Source organism: Pseudorca crassidens, chromosome 3 (assembly GCF_039906515.1).
Source record: "Pseudorca crassidens isolate mPseCra1 chromosome 3, mPseCra1.hap1, whole genome shotgun sequence".
Lineage (NCBI taxonomy): Eukaryota > Metazoa > Chordata > Mammalia > Artiodactyla > Delphinidae > Pseudorca > Pseudorca crassidens.
The window spans coordinates 161,056,047-161,073,166 of record NC_090298.1 but is presented as its reverse complement, the minus strand read 5'-3'; the positions used below and the strand labels follow the sequence as shown (position 1 = coordinate 161,073,166).

General features: G+C 55.5%; 1 protein-coding gene across 3 annotated transcripts in view; it reads left to right on the top strand.

Annotated features, from left to right (window-relative positions):
- Window positions 1-471: 471 nt before the first annotated feature.
- The window catches only part of ELL (elongation factor for RNA polymerase II), an 81,416-nt gene continuing 64,767 nt past the window's right edge, over window positions 472-17,120 (top strand). Inside the window, exon 1 of one of the 3 annotated variants that reach the window (XM_067733259.1) lies at window positions 472-643. In XM_067733259.1, the coding sequence (XP_067589360.1) occupies window positions 509-643 (135 nt within the window). In that variant the 5' untranslated portion in view covers window positions 472-508. Of the gene's footprint in view, window positions 644-2,024; window positions 2,112-17,120 lie in introns of those variants that run through there. The other 2 variants (XM_067733260.1, XM_067733262.1) reach the window with 2 other exon arrangements.

Here is a 17,120-nt window from a genome sequence, read left to right as displayed (position 1 = left end):
GGCCTGGCCCCCTCCGCGCCCTCGTTGGGGCTCTCAACAGAAGCCAAAGGCGGAAGACTTGGAGAGACTGCGTAAGTAATACATCACGTCAGCAGCTGGTGGGGCGGGGCTTCGACGGGCCTGGTTGTCAGGGTCTTGAATAATACACATTGAGGCGGGGCCTGAAGGTGGGCGCGTGTCGGGGCGGAGTCCGGGCACGAAAGCGGACACCTCTAGAGTTCTGAGAGGTGGGGCCATCCGCGCCTTATGAATATGCAGGAAGTCGGGGCGGTGACTGTGGGCCTCACTAGGCCCGCAGGGTGGCGTGGCCAGCCGCGTCTCACGAATAATGCAGCACGTCGGCGGGGGGTGCGGCGGCGATTGTGGTTCTCGCAGGATCCGGAGGGGGCGTGGCCAGTCGCGTCTCATGAATAATGCAGCGCGTCAGCAGGCGGCGGGGTGGGGCGTGGCCGGCGCGCCTCCGGCCCTGGAGCCGGGAAGGGGGGGGCGGGGGAGCGATGGTCGCAAGATGGCGGCGCTGAAGGAGGCTCGGAGCTACGGGCTGTCGTGCGGGCGAGTGAGCGACGGCAGCAAGGTGTCCGTGTTCCACGTGAAGCTCACCGACAGTGCCCTGAGGGCCTTCGAGAGCTACCGCGCCAGCCAGGTGAGCGACACGGGGCTTGGCGCGGCCGTCGGGGACGTCGGGGCGCAGGTCGGCCTCGCGCGTCCCTCTCCGTGGCGTCCTTGCCTGGGGGCTCGGGGTCCGGCGTCTGAGGTGCTGATCGCGGGTTCCTGGGCCGGTGGGGCGCGGGGTGGGCACCTGTCCGGCTCGGAGCGCGGGGAGCCTCGGCGCGGGGAGACGACCCTGGCGGGCGGCCCAGGGCGGCCAAGGGGCCCGAACTCGCGCGCCTGGTCCGGGGGACGTCTGTGTCGGCACCTGGAGGCGTCCGGGGCCTTTCCCGACTTACCCGGCACCTGGGCAGGAACTCGTTTTTTCACCTGACCAGGGGAGGGGGTGGAGGCAGCGCCGTCCGAGCACGGGAGGTGGGGGTTTGGGACTTCTCAGTCTGGCTCCTTGTAGGGTGGCTGGTAGGGATGGCTGACTGCACTCCTGGGGAGCAGCTTTAACGTCTAGGACACTGGCAGGGTGGGTCAGTGGGGCACCGCTGTCGGGGCATCTGTGGGGTCCTGTTCCGTTTGTTTATGGAGGTTGTGTCTACACTTGGGGGCCGTCTTTGATGCTTTCCAATGAGGCCTCTGGAGTTGGGTTCACTCTTGGTTCTTGTGAAGGGGAGTTTGGGCAGAACCTGACAGCTTGTCCCCAACTCCCTAGGTGAACCTGAATCACTGGACACCTTTAGAAAGTGGGAGTGTTTTGGGGAGGGAATTGCTGGCATGGTGCCTCTCCCAAGCTGGGAGCCTGTTGTGGGCACCTGGGGAGGAGCTCTGGCCACTGCACCTGGCTGCTGACTCAAACTTCTCAGGGGCCGATTTGGGCCCATCTCGGGAAGTTCGAGGCGTTTCAGTTCTGCCACCTGGTCCGGGGGGATGGGGAGAGGCTTCTTTCTACCTTCTTTCAGGCCTGACTTTGGGGCACATCTGGGGCCCGTGGTCAGAAACTGCTTCTTCCCATTTCTGTTTGTGTCATGGCGCCCTCCTCCTGTGTTGGGACAGAAGTTGCAGGTGCCCAGTGGTCAGGTCCTGAGGGGAGGTGGTTTGGGAGCCCTTTTCCTCCTTTCCTGGAAAGTGGGGGCTTCATAGTCAGTGGCTGTAGGGGGAGGGGTCTGGCGTCAGGTTCAGGGAGGCCCTAACGTGTGCGTGTGTGTGCGCGCGTGTGTACTGGGGATGGGGGGGCCTCGGGCGGGTGAGGAGAGAGACTAACTAGGAAGGAATGTGGCTTTCTTCCTGCCCTGGACTTGTTCGGCACCATTAGCTAAGCTGGGAATTTCTTCCCCTGTTTTGTTCCCAGTGCCCACCCTTCCCGCTCTTCTTCCCACTTTTTTGGACAATTTCCTTCCTGTCCTCGTGTCTCAGTTTCCCCTTCATAGAACCGGGATTTCATCTTTCTGGAAGAGTGAGTTCTCACCTTGTCAAAAGGGATTCCCCAAGGTGAGGCTGGGGTGCCAATGCAGGTGAGGAGGAGGGGGCACGGTGGCCAGCTTGAACCTCCCTTCCTTGTGGAATTCCAGCCGGGAGTCTTTTTCCCTGGGCAATTCTGACTTGTTCCCCTGGAAGGCAGGATTTCCTAGAAACAGCTGGGGGAGAGCTTACGCGTCATGTAAATAAGGTGAGCTTGGTAGCTGGTCACTGTGAGTTCGGAGCCCCGCCTTCCCTGCCATGCTGCCCTCCCTTGATCTAGTTGTCCGGAAGGCCTGCCTGTGCGTCCACCTCATGCTGTCACGCTGCTATTTTTAATTTAGGGTGTTGGTTACATCCCCTAAGCTGGATCTTCCTCCTGTGAGGGTGAAGGTATAACTGTAGACTCAAGTTCGTCCCACGGAGAGCCCAGCTGTGTATGTCTGTGTTGATCAGCCGGAAAGGGCTCCCTCGAAGAGCTTCTCCTTCTCAAGCTACTCGTGTTAACTTGGCTAGCTGGGCTAAATTTTGGGGGTGACTCAAACTTTCATTTTTCTCAGAGGCTGACTTGTCATTTAAGTTACTTGGCAGTTTTGTATTTAATCTTATCCAGTGGGCAATGTAGTGGACTGAAGTAAAATCAGGGCAGCTTGGGCACACTCAGTGTTCTTGGGTGGTGGGCATGGGGAAGGCGACTTGAAGAACTTGTTTGTGTGACTAGTGAAGTGTATTGGTTATTAACAAAACCTCATATGTTTGACTGTCAGTAGCATCTAGAGTTTTCTATTCTCTAGCGCTGTGGTTATATGGTTTGCCAGTGGCAACTTGTGGGGAGGGTTTTTACTTTTACAAAATTTTTACAGTTGCCCTTGAACAACACAGGTTTGAACTGCCCGGGTCCACTTGTATGTGGATTTTTTTCACTAAACACATACTACAGTACTAGGGGACCCACGGTTGGTTGAATCTGCAGATTCGGCACTCAGGATATGGAGGGCCGACTGTGAAGTTTATAAGGGATTTTTGACTGCTCAGGGATTGGTGCCCCTAACCCCTGTGTTGTTCAAGGGGCAACTATAATTGCAAAGAGGTTTTTACAGACTCAGATGTGGCAGGGGCCTGGAGAGGAGCATCCTTCAAAACTTTCTCTGTGGCTCCTGGGAGCCTAGCTGTTGGAGTAGCCGGAGAAGTCCCTGACAGCTTCCCTCTGCAGAGAGGTCTGGAGTCTGAGCTGCCTTTGTACAGACCTAGTGACCAGCCTGGAACATGGTGGAAGGTAAAGATGTAGTCATATGTGCAGCTGCCACCGTCCAGACTTGGGCTTCACGCAGTCTTGAGTGCATCCCAAGGCACTCCCGTGGATCTCCCTTTTCACTGTGATGGGTTACTTCCGGGAGAGAAGAGAGGGGAAGCGTAAACACAACCCATCTTTCCAAGACAGCATCATGCGCCTGTTCAGAGAAGTGTCCCTGACAGTGATTGAACGGAAGTGACCTTCCCTGGGGCACCTCCCTCGACCACCTGAGTATTTCATCATCGGATTTGGTGGGCTCTGTTGCTGAGTGATCCTCCCCTCCCCAGATTAAAAGGTCTTTGATGAAGAGTAGCATATTGTTGTTCAGGAAAAATTGAGGGCCCGGGGAGGGGCCCAAACAACCTGGGAATTGGAGCCTATCTGGGTTTGAATCTCTGAATCTCGGCTCTACCTGCGTGAGGCCTTGGGTCAGTGCCTTACCCCTCCCGGTCCAGGTTCTCCTCCTCAGAGCTATGAGGATCCCAGTGGCTGCTCTGGTTCCTTCTTCTCTTTAGGATTATGAGTGTCCCAGTACCTGACCCCTCCCAGCTCCAGATCCTTCTCTCCGGACTCAGGGCCCTGCCCTCTCTGAGCTCTGGCTCCTCCTCTCAGGGCTGTTGGGATTCCTTTGGCACACGTGCGGCCCTCAGTGCAGCCCTGACCCCTCCCAGGTTCTCAGCACTTGGTGTCGGTACTCAGGGCTGGTTCCCACCTGGAGGTTTGAGCAGAGACTATAGGAGAGCCTGGGCTCCTACATTTTCCCAAATCTGATTGAGCGCCTGCTCTGTACAGGGACACTGCTCAGGGGCTGGACATTTATAAGTGACCAAATGAGTCCCCAGTCGAGCTGGCATTCTAGAGGCAGGAGACAGATGATGAACAGGGTGGCACAGAAATCAGCATGAAGAGCTTGTCAGCAGTCATTGTCAGGAAGGAAATAAAATGGGGCAATGTGAAAGGGCGCTGCCTAGGAGATGCCAGAGCTGAGGTCTGCTGGGCGAGGGGTCCCCTGGGGGGAAGGGGTGTGAGTTCCAGGCATGGCACATGCATAGGCCTTGAGACATGAGGGGCTGGGGAGGGTGTTTGGGCAGGGGGCAAGGCCCAGGTAAAGACGTGGAGGCAGCTGCAGGGCTCTGTCCTGGAACGGGCTTAGGAAGAGGAGGTCTGCAACAATACTCTGTGACTGTTCTGACCCACGCTGGGGGCTGCTTGCCTGCTGCTAAGGGGCTAGCTGCGTGGGTGTCAGCCTGGCCACCGGTGGCAGGAGGAGCCTTAATTTAGCCTCTACTCCCCTCCCACTGTGAGGCCCCAGGAGGTGGGTTTGTCTCTCCTTCCTGGGGGGCTGCCCCACTCGGCCCTAACTAGGTCGCTTCTTGTCTGTTTTTCATATGAGCTGTCTTTATTTTTTTAATTTTTCTGGCTGCGTTGGGTCTTCGTTGCTCCACACAGGCTTTCTCTAGTTGTGGCGAGCAGAGCCTGCTCTTCATTGGCGGTGCACGGGCTTCTCATTGCGGTGGCTTCTCTTGTTGTGGAGCACGGTCTCTAGAGCGCAGGCTCAGTAGTTGTGGCGCATGGGCTTAGTTGCTCCGCGGCATGTGGGATCTTCCCGGACCAGGGCTCGAACCTATGTCCCCTGCACTGGCAGGCGATTCTTAACCACTGCGCCACCAGGGAAGTCCCCGAGCTGTCTTCAGGAATAGCTAAATTCGCTGCCCCTCTTGGCCTCTGGCCAGGCCCCTGTAAGCCCTTTGTCCAGGCATGTGTCACCTTCTTGACAGTTTTGGCAGGAAGGCTAGCTTATTGTTCCCACTGTTCATTGGGGGCAGTTGAGGCTCTGAGGGGCAGCGTTGCCTGCCTGAGGTCATGCTGACTGTCCTCACCGGCCCAGGCTGCCTCTCCAGTTGGGCGGGAGTTTGAGCCACAGCTATGAAAGGGAGTCCCACTGTGGTCTCAAGTCCTCATGACATGCCAGCATCCCTGGGTCCCGAGAACATTGGTGACATGAGTGGCCATGCAAATTCCTGAAGTCGCCAGCTTTGACTGTCCCGTGCCCTCTCCCCTGAGAAAGCTTGCAGGTGATAACCAGTGCCTGTGGATTGTGCCCTGCATGCCAGCGCTGGCCTGAGCTGTACATGTTACTTCATCTTGTCCCCTGGCTGTCAGCCCTGTGGTGGGGAGCGGTTCTCAATTCTCAGGTGAGGAAACAGGTAAAGACTCTGGGAGGCCGAGTCACCAGAAGGAGTCTCCCAGCTGGGATGGGACTGAGAACCGGGCATCTGGCTGGAATGCAGTATGTGTGGCCTTGAGCTTTGCCTTCTCTGAAGGGTGGTGGCCGAGTGGACTGGGCTGGCCCATTGGTGTCAGGAGCATGACGTAGGGGTTCGGTTTGCATGTGTGTTTCAAGGTGGGCACTCAGTAGGTCTGGGTGGGGTGAGTCCCTCCCAGAGGCACATGTCTCATAGGTACTGAGGGAAGGCGAGCAACCTGGGGTATGGAGTGAGTGCTGGTCATTTCTGCAGATGGCCTATGAGGCTGTGTGAGGGGCCAAGCCCCGCATCTGCCACTGTGACCCTTGACTAGGCTTCCGGCAGCCATTCACCATGGTGACTGTGTGTAAACAGCCGGTGGCTCTCGGAAACCCACCCTCTGTTGACTCATCGGCAAGGCCAGAGTTCATCACCCTTGAAGTAGTTTTGACATCACACCCGGATTGTGACATCTCTGGGGAGTCCTTGAAAAACAAGACTGTTTCTCCTGTTCCGTGCATCTCTTGTCCCGGAGCAGACCCTGGTTTTGGGAAATCTGCTTCTTCATGGCAACAGCCCTGCTCAACGTGCCTGGCTGGAAATCCATCCTGTGCCTTTGGGTTTGCCTCCCCTAGGTCCTTCACTTGTAGGGCCTTGCTCCCTTGCTCTCTGCCTTTATGACTTTCTCCTTGGTCTGTGACTCGCGTGGCCTGGAGGTGTCTGAGATCTCACCTCTAACGATACGTGGCCACTCTGCAGTCACCCAGAGACCACAGGGATGCTTTCCAGAACAATCCCTGCAAACAGCCTCTGACCTGTAGTGCAGTAAGTGACACAGACAGCCACCATGTACAGTTTTATCACTTTGCTTTTTAATAAAGAAGCTGGTGTCCAAGTAAACCATTCAGGGGGAGATCTCCTGCTCCCACACTAAGTGGCTGCACTGGAATCTGACGCTAATTATATCCTCCTAGCTGGGTCCCTCCCTGGCCACACTGAGATGCGGCTCCTGGCTGAGTCACCAGGTCAAAGGGGTGCGTTGGTGACTCGCCACAACCCTTCCAGAGGGGAGGGGGCCTCACATGTCTGTGAAGTTTGTGGGGTCACCGAACTCCTGTTTAAAAGCGACACATGTCAAAAGTTTCTTTCTTTTTACCACAAAAGCTGTAGAGTTCAGTGAGGAACACTAGCAATTCCCTGTTCCATGGGCTGTTGTTGGCACCTCAGCACCTTCCTCTGTCTTGCATCCAGAGGAAGTGGACATCATAGTGGTGTCCTCATATAATCTTAGGTCTCGATTCTTTTTTATCGCAGTGCTAAACTTTGTTTTTTAGTGGCTTTAGTCCTAGTCTGCTGTCCGGTACTGAGGGCTGTGCAGAGATGCTGAATTGCAGTGAGAGGCATCCCTGGTGTACCTGTGCATTTGCGAGTGGAGCTGGAGGTTGCAGGTGCTGAACGGTGCAACTATTGTTATGTTGAAATTGAGGCCCAGGAGGGATATGGTCTGGTTTGTGGTGTTGGATGCTCAGGGAGGTCAGGCCTAGAGGTGGGGAGGCTGGGGGTGGAGACTTTGATGGCCTGAGCTGGGGTCCACTGGGGTCGGGCAAGGGGACAGATGTAGAAGTATTTGGGCTGCCACCTGAACCTGGTTGGGGGAGGTGGACATTTCTAACCTTTCCTGATTCTGGCCATAGGGCAGAAGTGTCTTTGCACACTCGGCTTACTGTCATGCCTGAGCTGGGTTTGTGAGAGTCAGGTTATGCAGGGCTTGATGAGACGCTAATGGTCACCTCTGGAGTGACGCTTGGCTGGAGGAAAGGCGACTGTGGCTGATCAGAGAGCTGCTGCAGGTCTGTGGTGGGTGAACAGCATCAGCATCATCGTCATTGATGTGGGGCGAGGTGGAAGACGTGCGTGTGCAGCCGTGGTGATGCTGCTTCAGGGCCCGTGTCTTTCTGGGTTGCTAACTTTGTCTCAGGGTGTGGATGTCATGAGTTTCTTGCCAGTGTCCTAACCAGTGCAATTTGAAGGCGGTTTAGAACGGATGTGGTGGCCTTGGAAGCCAGCAGCCTTTCTTTTTCTGGTTCTTGGATTGTGTTCGTTGCTCAGGGGCAGTTGGATAGCAGGTTTCCTTTATTGTGCTGGCATTGACCAGTTTCTGGACAGTGGGTGTTCTGGACACTGGGGGAGCCAAGGCTGGGCCTGGACGTAGGGGCTGCACCCTGAGACAGCATTTGGGTGTCAGTGTCACCCCAAGTCAGCCTCATGGGCAGGCGAGCAGGTGGGCTACGCCGTCCAAGTGCAGATAACATTGGGTCGAGGGCCCAAGGCTTGCTTAGCACTTCCCAGGGTTCCCAGGCACACTCCATAACAGGAGGTTCTGGAGAAGTTCAGCCCGCCTTGGACTGCTGTGCTTTCAAGAAATTAATGAGCCGCTGATGATCAAGGGCTGTGGTTAATGCTCCACATCATTGCTCCATCATCGGTGTTCTCCTGGTAGACGTTCAGAAAGGGAGACTGCGGCTTGGCACAGGACACCTTTCCCGAGTACGTGCCCTTGCACCTACCCTGGTTCCTAACCCAGGCTCCTCACTGTTTGCCTTGCTGCCCCTGTGTCTGTCTTAGATAGTAAGGGAGGGTGTCCTAACAAGGGAGTGCCTCCCTCAAAGGATGCTACACGTTGGGGTCAGGTAACCTGGCTCCAGCCAGGTCCTGCTGACAGCCTGGGGGCCCCGGGCTGCTGGCTCCCTCCCAAGCCTCAGCTTCCTGGGTTGAAGCAACACCTGCAGTTGTAGTGGCCTCGCAGGTCAGATGGGCGAAACATATGGATGCTGACCACTCCTGCCCCCGTGTGTGTGTGTGTGTGTGTGTGTGTGTGTGTGTGTGTGTGTGTGCGCGCGCGCGCGTGCGCATACTCTACAAATGATCTGAGAAAGTGAAGCCCTTCAGAATTTAAAATATCCACTTCTTTGCCTCTATCGTCAAGGATTTTTTTGTAAAGTAAAGAATGACTAGATTAAATGGATTTCCCCAGTCTTTTTTAGCCACTTTCCTGCCTGGAAGTCCACCGCACTGTGTCGGAGGGAGCTGGGCCTTGTCATGCATCCCGCTTCTTGATCCCTCGAGCGGCCTCAGTGGGCACTACTGGTGGAGCAGGCAGTGAGCAGAGGCCAGCTGGAGCTGAGGAGGGACAGGAGGTCGTGCCGGGGTTTCTGGAGACGTGTCCGGCTGGGCCTGGGGATGACTGCTGAGCCCACTGGGTTTGTGGCTGCTGCCGGCAGAGTGTGAGGAATCAGCCCCAGAGCCCAGGATATGGTGGCTCCATCTTTGCCTTCAGGTTGTGCTCAAGCTTGTGAGTACTGGGGAGTCACACAAGGGCAGTCTCGAGGGGCCAAACTCCCTCTCCATTCGAGAATGCTGTTCCCTAGGTATGTGAGGAGGGGTTCCTGGCCCTTCCATCATCCAGCTTGGCTGAGTGTGGCCCTGGCAAAGGTGTGCAAAGGCCGAGTAACGAGGGGCCACCCTGTCCGCCCCTGCCCTTTCCTGGGCCCCTCGGCTTCTTTTTGGACAGGAGTGGCAGGACACGGGCATGAGAGGCCTGAGGAGTCCCTGGCCTACCTCTCTCCCCATCTGGATGTATGCCTGTGGCCTTCGTGTCCTGTTGATTAGACTGACTGACTTGGTCTCACCCTGCAGTCCCCACATCCCTATGGGGGAGGCCAGCTGAGGGCATGGTGATGATGGCTGCCAGGTGGGAGAAATGCAGCGGCGATGGGGAGGGAGGTGCCCTTGGGAAGCAGGGCAAGTGAAACCAACCAGGAAAGGCCTAGAATGTCAGCGTGAGATCTGAGAGAGCGGCTGAAGGAGGGAGGCTGGTAGGGAGGCTGGGAGGGTGGAGCAGCCAGAGGAAGTTGGGGCTAAGGAGTGCCTGAGCCGGAAGTTGGGGTTAATTTCGTCATCCAGGGAAGCCCTGAGTGAGTAGCTGTGACTCCTCTGCTTTGTGTGGGTGTAGACGGCTGCAGCCCCTTCCTGGGGGCTCCCTGTGGAAGGCTCGACCCCATGGCTGATTTCACTCTATGCATGAACATTTTCCCTTGGGGGCTTCCTCCTGTGACAGGCAGGACTGGGGGCAGGGTTGTGGTCAGGAGGCCTTGGGAGTGCTAAGACCAGTCAACCCCAGTCTTTACCTGGGATCTCTCAGAGCCTTTTCTAAAAAAATTTTTCATTATTGTTATTTTTTATTTTTATTTTTTATGCGGTACGCAGGCCTCTCACTGTTGTGGCCTCTCCTGTTGCGGAGCACAGGCTCCGGATGCGCAGGCTCAGCGGCCACGGCTCACGGGCACAGCCGCTCTGCGGCATGTGGGATCTTCCCGGACCGGGGCACGAACCTGTGTCCCCTGCATCGGCAGACGGACTCTCAACCACTGCGCCACCAGGGAAGCCCTATTGTTATTTTTTATCTTTTTTTTTTAAGAGTGAAACCATATATAGCTGAGACCACTCCTATTTATTTATATCTGTGTTGGGTCTTTGTTGCTGCACACGGGCTTTCTCTAGTTGCGTGGAGCGGGGGCTACTCTTGTTGTGGTGCGCGGGCTTCTCATTGCAGTGTCTTCTCTTGTTGCAGAGCACGGGCTCCAGGCGCGTGGGCTTCAGTAGTTGTGGCACATGGGCTCAGTAGTTGTGGCTTGAGGGCTCTAGAGCGCAGTCTCAGTAGTTGTGGCCCACGAGCTTAGTTGCTCAGCGGCACGTGGGATCTTCCTGGACCAGGGCTCAAACTCGTGTCCCCTGCATTGGCAGGCGGATTCTTAACTGCTGCACCACCAGGGAAGTCCTGTTATTTTTTATCTTTAATTGTAAAATTCACATAACATACATTTGCCATCTTAACCATTGTTAAGTGCACAGTTCAGTGGCATCAAGTATATATATTCACATTGCTGTGCAGCCATCACCACCATCCATCTCCAGAACTTGTTCATCTTCGCAAACTGAACCTCTGTCCCCGTTAAAAACTAACTGCCCGTTCCCCTCCCCCAGCCTCTGGCAACCACAATTCTGTTTTCCGTCTCTATGAATTTGATGGCTCTAGGGACCTCTTAAAAGTGGAATCGTACAGTATTTGTCCTTTTGTGACTGGCTTATTTCACTTAGCATAATGACCTCAAGGTTTGTCCATGGTGTAGTATGTGTCAGTATTTTCTTCCATTTTAGGGCTGAATAATTTTCCATCGTTTTGATCTACCACTTTTTGCTTATCCATCCATCTGTCAGTGGACATTAGGGTTGTTTCCACCTCTTGGCTGCTGTGAATGATGCTGCTGTGAACATAGGTGAACAGTTATCTGAGTCCCAGCTTGCAGTTCCTTTGGATATACACCCAGAAGTGGGATTGCTGGATCATGTGGATCATATTCTATGTTTAACTTCTTTTTTTCTTTTTTTTTAAATAAATTTATTTATTTACTTATTTATTTTTGGCTGCTTTGGGTCTTCGTTGCTGTGTGCAGGCTTTCTCTAGTTGCGGCCAGCTGGGGCTACTGTTCGTTGCAGTGCGTGGGCTTCTCATTGCAGTGGCTTCTCTTGTTGCGGAGCACGGGCTCTAAGTGCACGGGCTGCAGTAGTTGTGGTGCCAGGGCTCAGTAGTTGTGGTGCATGGGCTTAGTTGCTCCGTGGCATGTGGGATCTTCCCAGACCAGGGCTCGAACCCATGTCCCCTGCATTGGCAGGCGGATTCTGAACCACTGCGCCACCAGGGAAGTCCTATGTTTAACTTCTTGAGGAACTTCCATACTGTTTTCCATAGCGGCTACACCATTTTGCATTCCCACCAACAGTGCACAAGGGTTTCAGTTTCTTGACATCCTCACCAACACTTGTTATTTTCTCCTTTTTTTTTTTTTTTTTTTTTTTTTTTGATACGCGGGCCTCTCACTGTTGTGGCCTCTCCTGTTGTGGAGCACAGGCTCCGGACACGCAGGCTCAGCGGCCATGGCTCACGGGCCCAGCCGCTCTGCGGCATGTGGGATCTTCCCGGACCGGGGCACGAACCTGCGTCCCCTGCATCGGCAGGCGGACTCTCAACCACTGCGCCACCAGGGAAGCCCTATTTTCTCCTTTTTTGATAGTAACCATCCTGACGGGTGAGAGGTGATCTTGGAGCCTTTAAAATGTACTAAGATGCTTGTGACTCTCTGGTGAGAGTTAAGGTCTGAAGGGCCTCTGGCACTTGTTGGACCATTGATAGGCTCAGGAGTTCCCTGTGAAGGTGACAGAGAACCTGACCCCAGCAGAACGGAGGCATGTTGGTACCCACACTTGAGGTGGGCTTGGGCTGGCTTCAGGTCCTGCCTGAGGGAAGATTTTGAGAGGGTCACCCCTGGGAGCAGATGACAGGAAGGGCAGGGAGAGCAGGTGTGGCCCCACCCTGAATGAGAAGCTGTGGTCAAGTGGAGATGACAGTGACAAGGGGAGGATAACAGTAATGAGTTGAGATAGCAGTGACGGTGTAGGAGCCTGGGCCCAGTCAGGACCCGGGTCTCTAAGTTGGGAGAGTTAGTACGTACCTTGGGTGGTCTGGAGAACCTGTGGGGGGGGCAAGCAGTGGGGGCTGAGGGCCAGGGAAGGGTGGGAGTGTGTGTGACATGGGGTCAGCTCAGGTAGCTCAGCTCTCTGCCACCCTCACCACTTCCTGCCCTTCCAAAGGCAAGACTTCTGTGCTCCCCACTCCCCCTAAAACCAAAGAGAGGCCCTGAGGTCATGTGACAGGGAGGGTCTGGGCTCCTCCCTGCGGGCACCTGAGGCTGCTGGGCCCTACCCTAGTCATGAGCTCCGATGTGGCAGAATCTACTCGACTTTTGTGAGTTTAGCAGTTTGTGTCCCATGTTGAATCACAAGGGGACTGTTTCGGAAATGGGCTTTCTTCCAGGTGGGAAGCGGCTTGGAGACCCCAAAGGTCAGGCACTGCCCTTTGTGGGGCACTGGGCAGGTACAGGCTGAGCTTCAGCCTTCAAGACCTCCAGTACCGTTGACCCCGCTCCTGCCCTTGACCTGGCCTCAGGGCCTGAGGGGGAGGAGGAGCAGTGTTTTTTTCTGGACCCAGTGGGCAGATGCAGCCCGCTTGCCCTCGGGGGGGGACTTCAGCAGGTGGGCTCCCTGTGCAGTCCTGCTTCTGCCTCCAGTTCTCTTGCATGGTGTGTGTGCGTGCGTGTGCGCGCACAACGTGCACCCTGGCCCCCATGCTTTTGGTTCCCTCCATCCAGGGGAGGCTGATCTGAGAGGGCCCGAGGGCCCTGGTTGGGGTGACCACCCTGTTATGCTGCCCTGGGGTCAGGGTGACCTTGCCTTTTCTTACTACCCTGAAGAGAGTAAGTGGGCCGGGAGGTTCCTTTTTCCTTTTAAAGTTTTATTTATTTATGTGTTTATGTATTTATTTAGGCTGCACCAGGTCTTAGTTGCAGCATGTTTTAGTTGCGGCATGCAGGATCTTTTTTTTTTTTTTGGCTGTGTTAGGTCATCGTTACTGTGCACGGGCTTTCTCCAGTTGTGGTGAGCGGGGGCTACTCTTCGTTGAGGTGCGCAGGCTTCTCATTATGGTGGCTTCTCTTGTTGCGGAACACGGGCTCTAGGCATGCAGGCTTCAGTAGTTGTGGCACCCGGGCTCAGTAGTTGTGGCTCGTGGGGCTCTAGAGTGAAGGCTCAGTAGTTGTGGCGCATGGGCTTAGTTGCTCCGTGGCATGTGGGATCTTCCCGGACCAGGGCTCAAACCCGTGTCTCCTGCATTGGCAGGCAAATTCTTAACCACTGCGCCACCAGGGAAGCCCATGCAGGATCTTTTTTGTTTTTAGTTGTGGCATGTGGGCTTCTTAGTTGCGGCACGTGGGATCTAGTTCCCTGACCAGGGATGGAACCTGAGTCCCCTGCATTGGGAGTGCAGTCTTTTTGGGGAAATTCAGCTTCCTGCTGTGGACCTTGTGGTTCTCCCCACATCTGGAGGGAGTGATTTAATGGTCCCGGTGCAACATTTCCAACAAGGGGAAAACCCACTGAATTGAGTCAGGACAGCCTAGCTCACAGGGGCTAGAGTGGGGGCAAGCTCAGCTTGGCCTCGCCCTTGATGGTGGGTCCCTCCCTGCCACATTTTCAAGGTCCTGACAGTGAGCCAGTGCCACATCGCCCTTCTGACTGCTCCCTTTACCTGTGGGATTAGTGGTGGAACTGATGGGCCCTCTTTTTGGCCCTGAAGAATCTGAGGTCTCTTGGGCCCAGTGTTGCTGCTGTAGCTGTTGGCCCCCAAGACCAAGGCCTCGGTAGTTTGCCACCATGTTAGGTGAACAGAATCGGATAAGGATGCTGATGAAGTGCACTGTTATGGCATGTTCCTTTTTTCAGTGTCAGCCTTAGAATCTAAAATGAGGGCCAAATCTGGCCCCCACCTGTGTTTGTAAATAAAGTTTTATTGGGACGCAGTGGTGTTGTCTATGGCTGCTTTTGCACTGCAGCGGTGGCAGAGTTTTTGCAACAGGGACTATCTGGCCCTCAAAGCCTGAGACATTAACTCTCTGGCTCTTTACAGAAGAAGCCTGCAGTTGTTGGTCTGGAGTGTTGGGATGGGTGTGTTTAGCAGACTGTTGCTGTCCTGGGGGAAAGCTCAGGCCTCGGACCCCTGGTCCCTGGGCTGTTGCCTGCAGCCCTGTGAGCCCTGGCAGACAGCTTGCCATGGCATCTCAGGGCTAGACGGATGCTTCAGAGGGTCCTTTTTGTCCAGCCTCTTCATTTCATGGATGGGATGTCTAGAGAATGGTGGTTGGCCCACGGTCACATCAGCATAGATAAATCGAGCCTCAAACCCAAGGGTGTCCACTCTGGGACTGCCTGCCCTCCCAATTTCATGGAGACTCCGAGTGCTTCCTGCCCCTCTTGTGAGTCACTGGGTTTCCTGGGAACAGCTTTTCTCAGGCACAGTGACAGGCTTGGCACAGCTTCCAGTGGGCCTGGCCTTTTTATTTGTGACCTTCTGGTGAACTCTGGAAACATAACTGTGCAGCCTGGGTGGGAAGGGCTGTGTGCGTGTCCCTGGCCGAGCTGGGAGGGTGGGCGTCTGCCTCTGATTCGAGTCAGGCTCTGGCTGAAGTCCTCCTCGTCCCTCAGCCTTGGCTCCATGGGTGTACAGTGGGGCTGGTGTCACCTTCCGAGGGGAGATTGTGCCCAGTAAGGGGTCAGTTCCCACAGTGTTTTCGAATGTGTTTCATGACATGAGGAACAGTCAGATGACAGTGGTTTCAGATGGGTCCCTTGTGTGGAGACGACGGACAGCAGGCCTCTCCTGCTCCCCAGGAGTGAGCTGTCCTCAGGCGGGGCCCGGGGGTTGGCGTTCGGGGAACCTTTGGAGCGTTCTCAGCTCTGGACGAGTGCTACCTGTAGTTAGATTCTGACAAGTGCCATCTGTAGATGATTCTGAGTTGGACACTAGAGAAGGCCTTCTTGGGCAGGCCTCTGCCAAGGGGCCGCAGTTTCTGGGTTCTGTTCGCAGAAATGGCATGATTTTGCTGTTATCTGATGTCATTTCTCCCTTTGTAGAATCAGATGGGACTGTTGAGCTGTGGCAGGGTGGGCAGGGGGACGGTGTAGGGGGAAGTTCGAGGCAAGGGGGAGGTCCACAGGGGGATCATACTGGGGACATCCCAGGGTGGAGAGACTGCTGGGAGATGTCTGGGGCAGGGACAGGCCACAGCTAGAAGAATGTGTTCTTTCCTCCTCTGGTTGTACTATTTTTGGTATTGGATGCTCACAGATGTCTGCTGGTTCCAGCAAAGTATGCTCAGCTCACAGTGGATCTGGCTAGTGGGATGAGGACAACCAGCCCTAGTCGCCTATGTCCAGCTTGTCTCCAGCCTGCTCTGGGGAGCGCACCAGGCCCATGCTTGCTCCCTTACCTGTGCCCAGCGTCCCACTAGTCGAGAGCCTTGTTTGTAGAGCCACATGACATGGTGATCCGTGCCAGCTTGCCCTGACAGGAAGCGGAGCTGTGTTAAGAAGGATTCTGAGGTGGTGTTTGGCCTGGAGTGTAGGATTAATGGTATGTGGCCCCTGGCCCTCCCTGGTCTTAGCCCTGCCATCTAGCATCTCTGTGGGGAGGGTCCCTTCTTGTTATTGAGCAGGTGAGGTTAGTGACCCCCCCAGGTGAGCCTGGGCTGTGAGAGTGGGGCCAGCGAATGGGGCCTGCCAGTGCCTGGGTATGCGGGGCTTGGCTCACAGGCTGTCAGTGGAAGGTGGACTGATGCCATGCTACAAATGCACAAAGCTTTGGACCTGTTTTTCCCCAGGGGTTGAAGGTGACTCTCCAGGGTCTGTGCCCCAGAGCCGTGGCTCTGATTGCACTTTGTCCTGGGTCTTCACACAGCTCCTGCCACCTGCCTCTCTTCCTCCTGGTTTTGGTCTCTCATGTAAGAATTCACTGAGGCCTGGATGCTTTCGTGTGACAGGAATTGCCAAGTGAGTGATCTGCTGGGCACAGTTCAGCTTTGGTGAGTGGCTGGTCTGAGCAGACGTGGCTTCTGCCTCCGTGCCCTCTTCTTGGAGCTCCTGGTGCTGTTCCCGGGGCTCAGCCATTCAAGAGCGAGCACACAGAGTGGGTGTCCCCCTGCTGTTGCTTAGCTCAGGGGGCGGGCGAACTTGGAGGTGTTGAAGCAGGTCACTGGAGGACGCAGGGCCCAGGCCTGGGACAGTGAAGCAGGATACCTCGAATTGGCTGAGCTGGGGCTGGTTTTGAGCCAGCCTGCAGACCTGGGGAGGCTGCCCACTGCTCCGTGTTCATATGGGCACCCAGCAGGCCTAGGTACAGAGGTTCCGGATGTCTGAGCTCTGTACCTCAGACAGCTGAGGGCCGGGGTAGGGAGGCAGGCCGTATTGTTTCTAAACTCTCACTGGTATTGACCATGCATGGGCTGGGTGGCTGCAGAGTGCAGCGCAGGACACGGGTTGGGGAGAGGGGACTGGCTGGACAGTGGCACCACTCTCTGGACCTCATTTTACCCCCCCGCGGGATGGGGGTCATGTTGTGGGGTCTGTGCCTTCCTTCCATGCTGCAGCCCTAGCTGTCTAGCAGAAGAGTCAAGGCCTGAGGTGTCTCTGAAAGGTAGGCATTTGCTCCTCTGTTGGAGCCATAGGCCAGGAATCTCCTGGGTGCAGGCATCATAGACCTCAGGCTAGCTGGCTCCTCTGCTGCTCAAGGTTACAGGGTCTTTGCGGGCCCTCAGAGCCTGTCGACTGGACAGGTTGGTGGCCGGACTCGGTGGTGGCTGTACAGGGCTTAGCAGAGTGGGCATGTTCCATTGTAAATAGCATTTCCCATGACAGCCCTTAGAGCACATTAGAGATGGTGAGCGGGGACACAGTTCATGCACAGACGCTGCCGGGCCTTAGGCAGGATGCAGGCTGGGGAGCTCTGTTTGTTTAAAGTTGGGTCTTGTGTTCTTTGTTGTTACTTATTAAGCCATTGATTAACCTTGTGGGTGGTACCA